General features: G+C 43.5%; 1 protein-coding gene across 11 annotated transcripts in view; it reads right to left on the reverse strand.

Moving 5' to 3' along the window:
- Window positions 1-16,712, reverse strand: part of ATP11B (ATPase phospholipid transporting 11B (putative)) — an 86,569-nt gene that overhangs the window by 25,532 nt on the left and 44,325 nt on the right. For all 11 annotated transcript variants that reach the window (XR_013987028.1, XR_013987029.1, XM_081007813.1 and 8 more), the window contains exons 18-25: window positions 15,879-16,060; window positions 14,381-14,584; window positions 13,968-14,121; window positions 12,997-13,099; window positions 7,383-7,528; window positions 5,911-5,970; window positions 4,860-4,987; window positions 3,170-3,308 (exon numbers count right to left, since the gene is read on the reverse strand). Coding sequence is in view for 9 of the 11 variants with exons in the window: in XM_081007813.1 (XP_080863939.1) it covers window positions 3,170-3,308; window positions 4,860-4,987; window positions 5,911-5,970; window positions 7,383-7,528; window positions 12,997-13,099; window positions 13,968-14,121; window positions 14,381-14,584; window positions 15,879-16,060 (1,116 nt within the window). In the remaining 2 variants the exon portion in view is untranslated. The remainder of the gene's footprint in view (window positions 1-3,169; window positions 3,309-4,859; window positions 4,988-5,910; window positions 5,971-7,382; window positions 7,529-12,996; window positions 13,100-13,967; window positions 14,122-14,380; window positions 14,585-15,878; window positions 16,061-16,712) is intronic.

A 16,712-nucleotide genomic window follows, 5' to 3' on the forward strand; every position in this document is an offset into this window, starting at 1 on the left:
GGGGTTGGGATATTTTCCTTTCAATGCAGCATCACATTTAGATTTTGCAAACCAGAGCCTGCAAAACTCAAAAATAATGGTGGGCACTTATTTCAAGGATCAACTGTACAACAATTTAGAGCAAGGCTGTGCAGACTTTTATGAAACAAACAGTGTGAACTAAGAGAATTCAGGCACATGTCCATCAGTTGTGGTATTTGTATTCCTGCTACAATAAATGCAATCACTCCAAGTATGTACCGTATTTTTCGCCCTATAGGACGCACTTTTTCCCCTTCAAAAATGAAGGGGAAACGTGTGTGCGTACTATGGGGCAAATACAGGCTTTCGCTGAAGCCTGGAAAGCGAGAGGGGTTGGTGCGCACCGACCCCTCTTGCTCTCCAGGCTTCACGAAGCCCTGCGCAACCCTAGGGAGACCAGCGCAGCTCCCTAGGCTTGCGGTTAGCAGGCTGTTCTGGGGGCTGGGGTCGAGGGAAGCTCGGGCTTCCCTCGCGCCAGCCTCGTGCTTGGGGGGGAAATAATTTTTTTTCTTTATTCCCCCCGCCCCCATAGGTGCGTCCTATGGGGCGGTGCGTCCTATGGGGTGAAAAATACGGTAATCATTCATATCCTCCCATCTTAAATCTGAACCAGATAGCTTTGTTGATGTTTTCGTCAGAATTTGGGATATACTCCCTGGACTCTGCTATCAAAAGCTGACCACATATTTTTAACTGCTACCCTTAATGACCATGAAATCTTAAAATATTGCTGTGTAGATTAGATGAAGTTGTGAGAAGATGCATTTCATCTCACGGGTCATTCCGAGGATTACCAGAATGGAGACAATGAAAGACTCTAGCCAGAAATGTACAAGGAAGGAAAGAATATTCTACTAAATTGTATTCAATGGAAACCTATAGAGGAGGAAGGGATCTTCACTTCACCCCTTATCCACACACTGGAGGAAACCAAGTACATGAAAGTTGCTGGCTGGGCATCTTCAGCCCCAACACAAGAGCTGCTTTAAAGAAAGGAACACACGGCAACTATGAGGCCTATTTGTTGAGATGCTCAATATGAAGACACCATAGTCTCCTAAAGAGGAAATTTATCCCACACCCCATTTCTTGGTTTGCCCTTCCAATTTCTCCCTAAGAATTGTACAGCAAACCCTCTTGAGAGCTACCAAAAACTGAAAACCAGGAGCACTGCTGGGCTCACCTAAAGTGTGGCCTGTGTCCTGCCCTCACCCAAAAACCACTTAATGGACGACTTGTCCACAAAGACTCCCCCTAGCAAGCAAGCAAGCAAGCAAGCAAGCAGGAGGCACTTCTGACCAACAGCTTGTGGCTATGGTGATACTATTCCACGGAGAAGCGCTAAACGACGGTAAACATCCGAAATCAGCAACAATTTTTTTGGATGGGGGAGATGAAGAGAAGCAGCCCACACTTGTGCAGCAGTTATGCTCATCTGCTCTGTGCTCAGCATTGCAAGAAATACACTGTCAGTCTGTTTACACAGATAGTCCTTTAATACTGGGTTTAGTACAAGGGTTTCTTCATCTATTCCAGGATTATAATATAGAAGTACTTCTAGAGGAAAATTACACTTAACACATAAAGTGCCTATCCATCACAGGGTGCCGCTGTCACCTGAAGTGAGACACAGACAGACAACTTCTTGCCACCATTTATTTTTGAATGTATTCATGGAGGATACATGCTGCATTCTTCACCACAGATACAAAGACACTGTATCTGCTGATTTTTGTATCGCTCTTCCTACAACACAGACTCTTACCATTTGCCTGTTAGATTTCAATATCTGATGACATGCACAGCGTGAAAAAAGGGGGGGAAAGAAAACTAAAAGATCAAATTGAAGTACAGTATGACAGAGTAAGGCTATGAATTAGAAAGAGAGACAGAGGAGATAGAGAGGAGAGAGAGCAAGAGAGAGGCAGAGACATTCACAGAAAAAACATTCTCTCTTAGCTTCAACCGTGACAAAATTCTTGGTTGAAACCACTGTGTCCCATTCTGCCGCAGATTTCAGGTTGGTTAAAAGGATCTCATGGGGAGGGAAAAGAAACTCTGCCTGCAGTGCAACTATGACTGATAACAAATAAGCATTTAGTCACAGCTGATGCATGGCCAAACTCCTCCTTATTGCTTGACAGGGTGAAGCCAAGCTGTACCCTGGAGTGATTTTTATTGTGGCAGACGTGGACCATCAAAACCCTCAGTCTCACTTTCAATGTGGACAGGCTACGAACGGCCTAGGAAGCAACCGAAAAAGGAGCGCCTGGAGGCTCAAACTGACTACTGAATTAGTTCAGCTATGGTACCAAGGTTGCTGGCAACTGCCAGCAATAGGTGAATTTTGCTGCAATGACACGGGTAGCACAGAACCAAGTTGCTGAATTCTGTTGTGGGACGCCACCACTAATTGCCACTCCCCGATCCTATGCATGCACAGACAAGGAGGAAAGCAGACACAATCCTCCTTCACTGCTAAACGGAAGAAATGTTGTGACCAAGTTATAAACCCAGAAGTCCTTGTTCCGATGGCACTTTCCCCCATAAACTTGCCAGGTAGCCTTAATGTAATTCCCAACCTCTCAACCCACCTACATCCAATTTGCAATACAGGAAAGAGTAATGCAATCACCCCGTAAGGATTAGAGAGAACATATGTCAGCCCAATTAACACAGTTAAGTGCTCTGTAAAAATATTTTGAGTTATTCGCCACCATATCAAGGCACTGAGTGCACTGACATAGTGATCCTCAAGTTGGGCAAGCCAACAGCATTTTTAACATTTCCAAACAGCTGGAATTAAGAGACTGGACTAACCGCCACATGATAAACACAAAAGACCATTATGCTCTGTTATGATCTGGGCAGCCCAAGAACAAGATCTCTGTGTTATCCACGTGGAGGTACCCTCACATTATTCTTGTTTAGAAGACCACCATATGCTTTTGCACACTTACAACAATGGTTGATTTAGCCCCGGCTGCATGAGAGGTCAAAGCCTACAGAAAACCATATTTAAATAGCTTAAGACACCCATGGTTTAAATATGCCTAACAAGTGATTTTGTCGTTGATGGAACATAAACTTCCCAGAAACGGTACAGGTGATTGTGATTTCTCTATCGTAAGTGTGCATTCTACCTTACCTGGCCATTTCCCAGCAATGAAGTGTCTTCTCCCATCAGAATATATGAGCCAAAGAAGAAAACAAAAGCATGAACGAATCCCAGGAAGGTCCAGTAAAGGAAAGGCTTAAAGCCCAAGTGGGCATTTTTACTGATGTCTCTGTAAAGGGAAAAAAGGATACAAGGCCTTTACTGCTACTTTCCAATTAACAGAAAGCCCATTTTAATTCTGTATGCACTTGAGATACAATCACCATTGCATCAGAGAGCACCTCTTCTGGTAAAACCATAAAAACGTTCTCTAGCCACCTGAGATAAACATCTGATAGGGTCGCTGCAAAATTAAATGATGTACTGACCTTGCGGCCTCCAGGAACATTCCCCAATGAGCCAGTTTCCCCCATTTGTCAAAATACAATTGGCTTGATTGATGAATTTATGGGAGCCAGGACTTAAACAGATAAACTGGCCTTTTAACAGATCAAGCAGTACATTTCAAGCTTTGAAACCAGAGGGATTCACAGGTTCTTAGCTTTTGCAGCTCTGTGGTGATGTGGTTCAGCCCAATATCTCAAAAAAAATCTCTTGGCATTCTCTAGCAAAATTCTTAAATTAACAAAACCTAGGATTCAAATGTTAAGGGTAGCGTCTCCTTAGTTTTCGGAGCGGAATGGAAACATCTGTGACTGACCTCCCTCAACAAATGAAGGCAGCCAGCTATCCATCCTGACATTTGATTTTGAAGTTTTACTTCGTACTCGATTTGAAGAATGAAAAGTACCATGGCAGGTTCAATAGTTTTCCAAGCAAAGAAAACTATTTTGCATATTCTGAGTGTCATTCTGTCAAACAGATGAGAAGATGTTCTGTCATACTATCAGAGAAGGGAGAGGAAAGGACAGCTTTTTGGTGTTCCCTGCACCGACACAAATGTTCCTGAACGTTATTAAAAACTGACCTCGTCAGCGTGTGGGTGCCTTATAGCAAGGGGTGGGGAACCTGTGGCTCTTCCAGATGTTGCTGAACTACAACTTCCATCATCTCTCAGGTTTGGGACCATGCTGAGGCAGATGGGAGTTGCAGTCCAGCAACATCTGGAGGGCCAGGGGCTCCCTAGTCTCAGCGTTACAGCCTGACCCTTGGACTCATTTAGCCTAGTGTTGCCTCCCCTTCTTTGCAACAGTCTCAGCCCAGTCCTGCCGTCATAAACGGGAGATGGCTAGACTGAGCAAGGAATCTTCCATGTGGAAACGATATACAGTGGTACCTCTGGTTACAAAACTAATTCGTTCCGGAGGTCCGTTCTTAAGCTGAAACCATTCTTATCCTGAGGCGCACTTTTGCTAATGGGACCTCTGGTAACGTGATTTCTGTTCACATCCTGGGGCAAAGTTCATAACCAGGAGCAGCTACTTCCGGGTTAGCGGATCTCATAACCTGAAGCATTCGTAACCAGAAGCATTCGTAACCAGAGGTACCACTGTATTTGCTTTGATGACTGACTATGGCTCATCCACTTTTCAGTTATTCAGTGTTCACAAGAATATCTGCCAGTTACATCGAAACAAGCAGGCTGGGATCATCTAGTACTGGTGCTTTTAACAGCTTCTGGTGCCACTGTTTTTCTACCACTTGAGGTGGGGTGGGGGTGGGGGAGTGCCCCATTACTAATTTATTACGCACACCCCTCCCCCCAGGAGAGCATGCTTACCGATACAGCGTTGGCTTGCTGTGTAATACATGGGGATGCACGTGCTGTTCAAAAAGACTGTACATGAGGACCGGCAGGGAGGTGAAACAAATGTTGTACAAAGTCAGGTACACACTGTCGTACAGAGTCTGAAAAGCAGGAAAGGAGGGGAATTAGTGGTTCTGAAATGCAGAAACAGGAGACAGGACTTAAGAGTCAAAAGTGCTCGGTTGCGAGCAATTTCAAAAGCCAGGTTTTATTTCTATAAAACCAAAAGGCATCCAGTTCTATAACGTCAAAGATACACCACAAAACCAATATGCCCCCATTCCCTCACTGCAGTTTACTTACAGTGATGCTTCAAACCACAAGAACTAGTGAATGTTACGAGTTCATCATGCTCTAAATGTGTTTTCAGCTTCCTAGCACAAGTCTACCTCTTTTGAAGTTTCTCGTAGACCCTAACACCTCAGAGAAAGGAAAAAGGTTGGCACCCAACCAACTGGTACAAAGATGGGTATCACTTCACTTTGTGCATCTCTCATTCTGTAGGGCAAAGTCTTTAATGACCCTTGAGGCTATTTTCACATTGAAAATAAAAATCTTCCCCACAGACACAGACGAGTTCTTGTATATTTCTATGACTTTACAAATGATAATTTTAAAGGTAGATAGACAAAAAAAAGGGAGGGGGGATAGAGAAGAGAAGTGATACCAAGATGTTAAAGGCAAAGGTAAAGGACCCCAGACAGTTAAGTCCAGTCACGAACGACTCTGGGGTTCAGAAACGCCGTTTACCTTCCCACCAGAGCGGTACCTATTTATCTACTTGCACTTTGACATGCTTTCGAACTGCGAGGTTGGCAGGAGCTGGGACCGAGCAACAAGAGCTCACCATGTCAGGGACCAAGATGATACTTAAGGGTTATCTGGCTGTAGGAACAGTCATTCTGTTTTAGCTATCGTACAATATAAAATATTCTATTTTTCTTTCTCTCACTTCTCTATATCCACCCATAAATGCATTGGGGTGGGGTGGGGAACTGGAAGAAACATTCAAATGAATACTTACTTGTTGTGAAAACAAGCAAAAGAATTGATATAAAAACTGTGGTGTAATAAAGCACACATTCTGGAAAACAAAAAGTGAAGCAGAACCAGTTAGGCGACACCAAGCAAGTACAGCATATCATGGATATTGAAACGGGTCTAAGTTTATATAGGCCACTAACCATAATGTTTAATTAGGAATCCTAGGAGGAACAGAGCAAATCCCAACCTTACACAGATTTTTAATCTTGGACACTATCGAATTCAGGATCTGGGTAATAAGATACAGCTAGCTAGGACACACTGGTTGGACTAAAAAGGAAAGTTCTAATGTGGGTAATATTCATGATACATTAAAATGCTCTCAGATACCATCATTTCCATTACCAAATAAAGAATCTCAGGTCCTAAGTCTACACTAGAGTGAAGCCTTAACAGCTCTGACAATTATGGTTTACAAATAGAGAGCACGTGGACCCTGCCTCCTCCCTCCCCCCCAGGATCCCTCCTTCCTTGTCTATTGACCATGGTTTTTCATTATGTGTCCATCACATGGAAGCCACAGTTACCTTATAAAACTAGGTAAAGTATGATCACATCTTGTGCACGATGAACTTGCACAATTTCAACCTTGTGTGGTTGAAAGCTGGCCGGCTCAGATCCTAAAAATTAATTGCACACAAGGCAGAGAGCTTAAAAGCTCCTTTTGCATTGGGTTTTCCCGGCATGGAAAGAGCTGTTAAGCTCTCATACTTATTTCCTGGGCTCTGGGGTGCTCTTGTGAGATTTCACAGGAACTCGAATGGCCCTGTGAGATCTTGCGAGAGCATTCCAGAGCCTGGAAAGCAAGCTGGCAAGCTGGAAAGCTCTCTGCCTTGCTTGGAAGGTAAGGTTCACCATATGGGGGTGGTTCAAGTATATACACATTTTTTGCGTAGATGTGCCATCCCTGGAATGTAACCCCCGACCCATGACACAATACTACTGTACTGAAACTACCTGGTTTGCAAACCATGCTGTTTAAATGACAATCATTTTCAGCTTGAATCCCAAGTTAAGGGAAGGGAAGTTACCATACTCTTATCCCATCTGCAAACCCCAAAAGGCTTATCTGGAAAACCAGAGGGCGTTCTTGAACAATGCAGGATGGAGCAAAAGAAGAAGAAGAAACAGGAAAATTTCCTTCTCTAACATAAGAAAGTTCCAGACTGAGTCAGTTAAAGGTATCTCAGCTCTGCCAATAAATGTTAAGAATGCAAAGTACCATGCTGAAGACAATTGCATATTATAGCTTTGAATGATGTGTGTGGCAATGCAGAGTCCTTAAAAGACCAGCAGTGGATAACTTCTGAAGTTATGTGTTTGGTTAACTGAGGTCCTGTTTAGGTGTTTCTGAATGTTCTTCCACCTGGTGCAGTTAACCTTAAGGAAGTACCATCAGAAGAAAATGTTTCTAGCAACAGGAAGATGCAGTCATGATCTGCAGGAACTTACCTTGTAAAAAAAGTACTGTACAAGGGTTGCTATTCTAATATAATAAAGGTGGCCGTGGACCAAAAGTAATTTGGAAAGAAATTTAAATCTTGCAATTGCATAGTCACTGTTTCTTACAGCTTGTCTTCCTTCTTTACCCATAATACCTGTAATATATGGAGAAAAGAAAAATTAAGGTGACTTTATCACCTGCCCTCGAGGCGCGCAAAATTCAAGGGCAGTGGCCTGAAACACAGTAAAACTAACACAAGCAACTGGGAAAAGTGACTAGAAGAGTCAGGTCTTGAATGTGTAAGGCGTTGTTGTTGTTGTCATCTAGTCTGGAGCTTTTAATAACAACAAGAAGCCCATTAATGCTCAGTTCCTTAATGCTCAGTATCCTTTATAAACTGAGAATGAACTCAATTTATGTAGCACAAGTTTCTAAAAAATCACTTGCCTGTTGGTTTGGATTAGAAATAAAAAGGCCACATGTAATTAGCATCACTGTGTGAGAGCAAGTAGGTGAATAAAAATGAAGGCTTCTAATTTTTGCAAGAAAATACTGGCTTAGTATTTTCTCTGTGTAAATGGTCTTCTAGAACAGATTCTGCCCAACTCTATGAACTGTCTTACAGATGCTGTAGTGCTACAGAAAAGGGCTGGTGCTCAGCACCTCCTTCTGGCATTCTGAATTGTTGCAAGTGTGTATTGAATTGTATTAATTCATCAATGGGTTTTTTTGTTGCTTTATTTGTATGCTACTGCATTTTTGATACTATTATAGTGATTGTGATGTTTGCTAATTTTCAATGTCATTGCCATTTACTTGGTTTACGATGTGTTCATCCAGGTGCCAAACATGCTTTTTAGAACGCTTCCCAAATACAATGATCTGCGTCTTATCATAGTTTACAGATAAAGCATTCCTCATGCAATATGAACTTAATTTTGCAAACAGCCGTCTCAGGCCCACCTGGGTTCTAGATACAAGTACTAGGTCATCGGCATACATTAAAACTGAGAGTTTTTGGTCGAGAATTGTGACAGGGGCAAACTGTAGGCCCTCCAGTTCTTTAACCATGTCATTAATATAAAAATTGAACAGGAAAGGTGCCAAAATGCATCCCTGTTTGACTCCAGTAGTGGTCTTAATTCTAGTGGTGAGATGGCCAGCCAGATCCACCTTTACTTGTATTGATGTGTCAGTATATAATGTTTTGATGAGAAATAATAGACGGAGGTCTATATTTGTCTTTTCCAATTTTTGCCACAATGCGTGTCTTGGGACCATATCAAAAGCTGACTTTAGATCGATAAAAGCAACATATAATTTTTGCTTCAAATTATGGATGTATTTACATAGCAGAAAGTTCAGCACAAAGCACTGGTCCAATGTGGATTTCCCTCTTTGGAAACCTGCCTGGACTTCAGATATCACCTTATTTGTATCTGCCCATTCTTCTAGTCTCCCAAGAAGGAGCCTGGCATATAGTTTGGAGGCTACATCTAACAAACTAATGGGTCTATAATTGGCAGGGTTTTTCTTATCGCCCTTTTTATATATTGGGGCAATTATACTCAACTTCCACCCTTCAGGTATACGACCTGAGCTGTTAATGTATGAAAACAATTTTGCAAATATGGGTGACCAGAAATCAGATCTTATCTTATAGATCTCCATTGGGATCATGTCTTCTCCTGGAGCTTTATTAGCTAGTTGGCTTGCGATTAGCCTCTTAATCTGATTGGGCGTGACGTCTGGCCATTTTGGCAGTTCTGATAACTGAGTATAGTAAACTTGTGGGGGTAGGTCAGGACAGGGGCCATATATTTCTGTAAAATATGTCACCCAATCCTTTCCTTGGACAGATGCTTCTAACGAGTAGCCCAGCCCATTGGTGCCTTGGGCAACCAGATGCCAAAATATCCGTGAGTCCTTCTGAAGTGCTGCATCTCCCAATTCTTTCCACTGTTGTTCATAATATATTTGTTTCTTGCTTTTAAGTAATAATTTATAGTTATTTCGTAACTGGGCTACCTCAGCTTGTAGGGCAAGATTGTGCTTATCCTGTTTTAACTTCAATTTTCTAAGTACCCTAGCTAGGCATTTTTTGCTATTCTGACATTCCTTATCAAACCAAGTCTGTCTCTTAAACTTTTTGTTTTTTATCACACTAGCTGTGGTCATCAGTGGGCGCATTCGGTTGATTATGTTCTCATAAAGTCCAATTACAATTTCCTGTTTCTAACAACATTTCCCCCTTTAATAAAGCAAATTCATGGGAATCCAGGATCTGAATCATTTTTTCTTGGACCTGTGCATTCCATTTTAACCTTCTATTTCCAAGTATCAGATATTCTGTTTCATCCAATAATTTAGGAAAGGCAGGAGAAAAGAATAATGTCAGAGATAACTCAAGTGGAAAGTGGTCACTTTCAGCTCTGGGAATTATCCTGAAGGTATCTCGGTTAACTGGCACATTATTAGATGTTAGGATATAATCTATGGTGCTAGTAAATCCTCTGGGGCAGATAAAAGTAAAATAACCCTCTTGATCCCCTTGACAGTGCCCATTGCATAACAAAAGGTCATGCTTTATTATAAGTTCACAAAGATGTTTCCCAGCGCGATTAGAGGTGGTGTCCATTGCTGCCCTCTGACAGATTTCAGGTTCGTCCTCCAAGTTTTGACCAGATAATATTGTATTTTGTGGGGAAACAAGGCCGATCCGGGCATTGAAGTCACCTCCCAAGATAAACCGAGGGTTAGGTGACAGAGAGTCTATACTTTCGAGTAGTTGGTCAAGTTTATCCCAATATGATCTCAGTTCCCCACAAGACTTTACTGGAGGTATATACACACATATGCAATAAGTATTTCTCAGGAGACTATCAGAAAGGGACAACGCTAAAAAATTAGGGGTGGTCAACAAGGGACACTGTTGAATTGATACATTAAGAGAGGTTGACACCAGCACCGCCAGCCCCCCACTAGACCTTCCATCCTTTCAGTTTTAAGAGCTGGTTGAGTGTAACTTGTAAAACCCTCTAATTCAACCATAGTGCCCTCTTTTGCCCAGGTTTCTTGAAGAAAGATATTATCATGTGTTTGTAGATAAGAACAGAAATCACTGTTGGATCTTGTTCGTCCACCCTGTTATATTCCATGAGAGAAGTTTAATTGTTTTACAGTGATTTACTCTTAGTCAATTGTTGGCCGATGTGCTCTCGGAGTTTACCAGTTTTTGAGGCAACAGGTTATTGCTAATGCTAGTGGAATAATCCAGATGTTCGATTATTTCAGTCGTCGTACATAAAGTGCTCACATTTGTAATCACTGGGCCTTTTCTTTGCAAATTGTTTGCCAATGGGGATTTCTTGGGTGTATTTCCTGACTCCTCCTCTTCTAAATATCTCATCTTTGTCCAATACTCCGGTGGTTCTATAGTTATCATTCTGTTGTGGTCATTGGATCTATTATCAATCGCTGCCTCCGGTTCTTTAATCTCTTTCAATGTCTGGCTCATAAGATCAAGCCTCTTGATAACTGTTTGTTGCTCTTCCTGAGGGAGATTCCTAAAGGAGCTGAGAAAATCCTCTTCCAAAGGATTTACAGAGTGCTCAGATTCCTGAAGATGAGGAATCGGCTGTTCCTTTTGGCTCACCTGGTTATTTTGATGTTGGGCATGATCCTGCGGATTCAACTCAGGCATGTCTGTTTCCTCCCCACCTGCCAAGTTTTTTTGTGATGTTATTACTTCCATTGGGGATCCAGGCTTTGGTTTTGTGAGCCCCTCTGAAGCAGCAGTCATCTTACATAAGGGTGCAACAATAGAATTGCGAAATACCCGGGTTGGAAAAACTCCTCTGCTTGACAATCTGAATTTCAGCTTGTGAATTAGTGAGGGCAGACTAGTAGAGGAAAAAGTTAACATAATTTTTTGGCTTTGATTTGTGGTACTCAAGAGTTCAGTCCTAATGAGGTCGATCTCTGTAAGTCCAATGCCAAGTAAGTCTGATAAATGTCGTTTGGAACGCTGGGCACCTTTCCAGCTAGGAGTTTGATCTGGCCTTCCACAAATTGTCATGCAGATCTTTTTTGGTTGGAAGATTAAATAAGAAGAGTTTGTTTTAAGAGCCTCTGCACGTTCTATGTTGAGCTTAGGGGTCTGCTCTTGTTGTCGCCAATTTCCTTTGGTACTATGGTGTTCTGTTGATGCCTGCTTGTTATTAACTGATAAACTGTGGACCTCTTTGGATAACTGGGTTATTTGAGAGGCAATACCTCTAATTTGCTGGAAGATATGCTCAACCGTTCTTGCAATTAGAGTTAATTGGGTGCTCTCCCTACTTGTTATTCCTTCCTCTCTGAGGAGCACAGGATCAGCTTGCCTCATTGCTGGATCCAGTTCCACGCTCTCACCTTGAATACTCTCCACACACTCACAATCATCTTCAAGAGGAGAAAACCGGTTTTTTGTTGGAACTGTAAAAGCAGATTTGTTTAAAAAGTCCTCTATTTTAGATTGTTTGGGAACCGGTGAGACAGCTACATCCTCTGGGTCCCTGTGGCGTTTATTAGCAGGCATAGCGTCACCGTGGGGAGTAAACAAGGAGAGGTTTCCCCAACCAAAAAAGAGAGAAAAGAATAGAAAGTGCTCAGTTTGTTCAATTTAAGAGCTTCTCTGTGTGGAGACTGCCAGGAGTTTCAGGGACAAAGTATAGAAGGGAGTTGGTGGTTAATAGCTAGCAGCTGGCGGCCTGCCCAGGATGCTTCACAGAACTTGCCCAGGATGTTTCTCATAGCATAGACAAGAAGGTGCTGTTAGACTCTCAGTAAGTTAAAAAGTAGAGAAGTAAAAAAGGAAAAATTACTTCCTTGGGTGGCAGTCAATGCTAATTATAGTCCTGTTATCTGCGGAGCTCCGAAGCCTGCTTGCTAAGCCGTTGCCATCTTGGACCCGCCCCCATGTCATTGCCATTACTGTGAGCTGCTTTGAGCACAATACGAAGGTTAAATCAATGGAGTGGAAAGCAAGCCAAGCGTCTACAAAGTAAGGACACACAAACTGAAGTCCCACGTATGCTCCCCCCGCCCCCCACTTCTTTACATAGGTATTTCCCCTATTTTATTTTTGGTGCCAGGAACCTGAAGGTCAGTGGAAGGGCTGCAAACTGGCATTTTCACCATCTGCCAGCCCCTTCCGTCACGTCCCTCTGGGAGAACCTGGACTGGGTCATATATTCCCAGGGGTCAGAAGACACTGCCTCCCCCCCCCCCCCCAGCATACCCTCCAAATCAGCCTTCCTCAACTGGGTGCTCTCTGGATGTTTTGCGCTACAACTCCCATCAGCCCAAGCCAGGCACCAGGCTGAGGAAGGCTGCTCTAAACTATATCATACCTTTGCTTTAAAAATTGTAAGCCTCTTTAGAAGAAAACCTTGGCTAAAAAGGAGCTATAAATACATTTTTATATGTCATCCGTGTGCAGACGGAGCCTCTTGTTTATCCCCCAGGTCTTTCGTGCACAGAGCAGATACGTATCATAACTCCGCTTATTGAATGCAAGGAGACTCTGAAGACTCCAAAACAAAAAACCTAGATAGAACTGCACAACGAGAAGGCTCTTACCTATCCCAACATGAGCTTCCTGTATCATGCTCACATCGTTAGCTCCATCTCCTATAGCTAACGTGATAGGCTTCTCTGGAGAGGTTTTCAACAGCCGCACCACCTGTACAGAAAAACAGGGTTTTAAAAAATGGAACCCCAAGTACTGCCTTTTGGGGTTTTTTGTGGAGCTGCTCAAATAACAAAATGCCATTAGCAAAGTCAGTAGGACAGTGATTACAGCTTGAATACATTTTTTAAAAAATATACTTTTAAGCTCCTTGGGGTAAGGATCTACCATCTCTGTTCTCCGGACGCAGATTAAGGGAGTAATGTATTCTTGGATGGTAGCTGGAAGTCTAATTTTTGATGCCTAGAGTAAGAATGTGGGCTGTAATGTTTTCGCATGTTTCAGGCTTGCTCTATAACCATTCAAGTGCGAGAGACTACGTCAGTATAGAGTACTAGAATGGGAGATAGGAAGGGAGTGGCTATGCTGCTGTTTGGCTCTCAACCAGTCCATTAGGTAAAGGTAAAGGGACCCCTGACCATTAGGTCCAGTTGTGACCGACTCTGGGATTGCGGCGCTCATCTCGCTTTATTGGCCGAGAGAGCCGGCGTACAGCTTCCGGGTCATGTGGCCAGCATGACTAAGCCGCTTCTGGCGAAACCAGAGCAGCGCACGGAAACGCCGTTTACCTTCCCGCTGGAGCGGTACCTATTTATCTACTTGCACTTTGATGTGCTTTTGAACTGCTAGGTTGGCAGGAGCAGGGACCGAGTAACAGGAGCTCAACCCATCGCGGGGATTCAAACCGCCAACCTTCTGATCGGCAAGTCCTAGGCTCTGCGGTTTAACCCACAGCGCCACCCGTGTCCCAACCAGTCCATTAGCAAGGCATTAAATAAATAACAGAGGATGCTACAAGTGTTGAGGGCGCCTCCACAGCAGATCGTGGCTGCCAGATGACCCTGCAACCTAAGCAAATTACCTTTGCTTTCTGCAGAGGCGCCATGCGACAGCACAGGACGGCAGAGCAATTTCTGCAGACTTCCATGAAGAGCTTCTCATGCTGCCTGAGTGCGAGGGAGAGGCTGGTCCCGTCCACCACCAGCCCATGCTGGATTACATGGTCCTCCTCTATTCTAACAAGGGAAGGAGGAAATGTTACTGCTTGCAATCCGTTCCTAACCCCCACCCCTTTTTGTCAAGACCAAATCCTCAAAAGAACCCGAAGGACAAATATTCCCTCTCCTTTCCCAAAGCAACAGGCTTGTTAGCATCAGGTGAAGAGTCATGCTGGAAAGATGGGAGATGCAAAGCGACTGGCTTATTTATGTATCGAGAGAGTTCTGCATTAAGAGCTGTTAACGTTATCCACCCAGACACAGCACAGCATTTTACCTTCTGGCTAGCTGCCTCAGCTGCTCTGCACATGTACTGTCTGATTTGTGTTGCACAAGTTCCAGGATGTTCATGGTTCTATGGAAGTGTCCGCAAGATAAACTGACACTGACAGCGGTTTCGTGCTTGTCGCCAGTGAGCACCCACACTTTAATACCTGCCAGTCGGAGCGCTTCTATGGTTTCTTGGACTTTGTCTTGGAGTCTGAAAGTAAAACAAGCCATCCTCGTCAACAATGCTACAACTGATTTTATGATTATGTGTCTCACTGAGCTTGATTTAGTCTGGTTTCTCTAAAGAAGCCCTGTTCTCAAATCACCGGAAGAGTTATTCTAGAAATGCTCTGGCTTCTGAGATTATCCTATCCGCAGTCCACACACTCTCACGCATACCTTTTCCAACCACAAATGTTTAAAAACCCTCCACAAATTCTCATTACACTGAATTCCAGTTTTAATACCAAGTTCAGTGCTTTGTTTCAGGCTCCAGTAGAGTGCAGGTGGCGCTGTGGTGTAAACCACTGAGCCTTGAGCTTGCCGATCGGAAGGTCGGTGGTTCGAATCCCCATGAAGGGGTGAGCTCCCGTTGCTCGGTCCCTGCTCCTGCCAACCTAGCAGTTCGAAAGCACGTCAAAGTGCAAGTAGATAAATAGGTACCACTCCGGCGGGAAGGTAAACGGTGTTTCCGTGCGCTGCTCTGGTTCGCCAGAAGCGGCTTAGTCACGCTGGCCACATGACCTGGAAAAACTGTCTGCGGACAAATGCTGGCTCCCTCGGCCAGGAAAGTGAGATGAGCGCCGCAACCCCAGATTCGTTTGCGACTGGATTTAATTGTCAGGGGTCCTTTACCTTTCACCGGTAGAGCTTATAATGCATATTATATATGTATATTATGTATATAATACCTGCACTAGCTTCAAGAGGCACCCATTATCTTAGGCTACTACACCAAGCCTTTACTCACCTCACTTTTAAACATTTGTATTTGGTAACATACTTCACCAAATTCAATGAATGCTCATGCCTGCTACTGAAGTGGTCAGAGGACAATCCCAAGGAGGACTATTGCCAGGTGTTTTTTCTAGTGTCAGGCTGGCTGGCACAAGGTATATAGCACAGCCACACAAGTACGATTTTCCGGCCACTGAACACCCAAGGTTTTGATGCCGAGAGCATTGATTTCAGCCCGATACGTAGAAACTGCATGCTGCCTATTCACTTCCCATGATAGTATCAAATTCAGTGTGAAGCTCCTGCACTTGCAACTACAGGTGCAATTGCCCTGACTGTACACTCTTGCATTCTGAGAGGGTGAGAAGCATCACAGACTCTGGCTACATGCACATAGCTTACCATGGCACAATATGTGATTGAGGGGTGGGATATATGCCCACAGGAAGGGAACCAATCCCCAATTTGCATGGAACGGATTAATTTGCAAGCTGCCCTGCAGTGGGCAGAAGTCCCACATCCAAATAATTAGTTCAGGTAGTACATACTTGTCTTCCACTCCTGTAGCTCCAAGCAGTTCCAGGTCATTTTCTATAAAGTTATACACCTCCGACAATCGCTCTTCCCGCTGTTGTAAAGCAGTTTTTGCCTCAAAAAGGCGTTTTTCGACTTCCTGATACTCCTTAGCGGTGAATTTTCTGTAAGCTACACACAGAGTTCTTAATCCTTTCTGTGAAAAGCAAAAAGGGTTACTTCAGCATTAGATAGGCCCAGCTGACATTCATCAGATTTCTAAATGATTTACTTTTTTTTACAAGCTGGGTGGTGACCCAATCTGTACTTTACTTTCTTTCATGTATTTTGCTTTGGTTTTGTTTGTCATGTGGTGTTAAACGAGATCTTGTACACGGCATATATTTTATATGCGTTTGCGGTACAGAAATAAATAAATCATTGACACCCAGAGGCCTGTTGTTGCTGCCCCATCTCTTGCAATAAACAAAATGAAGTGAAAGGGTAGGAAGAGCACCTGAAGGACAAAAGCAATGCAAAAACCAATTCCACAATACAACTGGTTGACCATAATCTGCAGGTGCTCTGGACAAGGCAACTTTCATTCTATTATTATTCAGATTAAAAAATGGGATAGCCCCCATCTCACTGCTCTGGCCTCTTGCAAGGGAGTGGCACTTTTTCAAGGTGTTCACATCACGGGAATGACATTGGCGAAAGAAGTCTATCAGCAGGGAGTAGCTGACACAAATTCAACTTTTACTCAACCCTGCCTGGGTGTCTGAGCTCACAAGCCCCTGAAGGAGACAGCAAGGGGCAGGGAATCCCCCATGTATGAATCAGTTCTTAGTCCCACATTTAACAGTCAT

The sequence above is a fragment of the Podarcis pityusensis genome, assembly GCF_964106645.2.
Source record: "Podarcis pityusensis genome assembly, chromosome: 5".
Lineage (NCBI taxonomy): Eukaryota > Metazoa > Chordata > Lepidosauria > Squamata > Lacertidae > Podarcis > Podarcis pityusensis.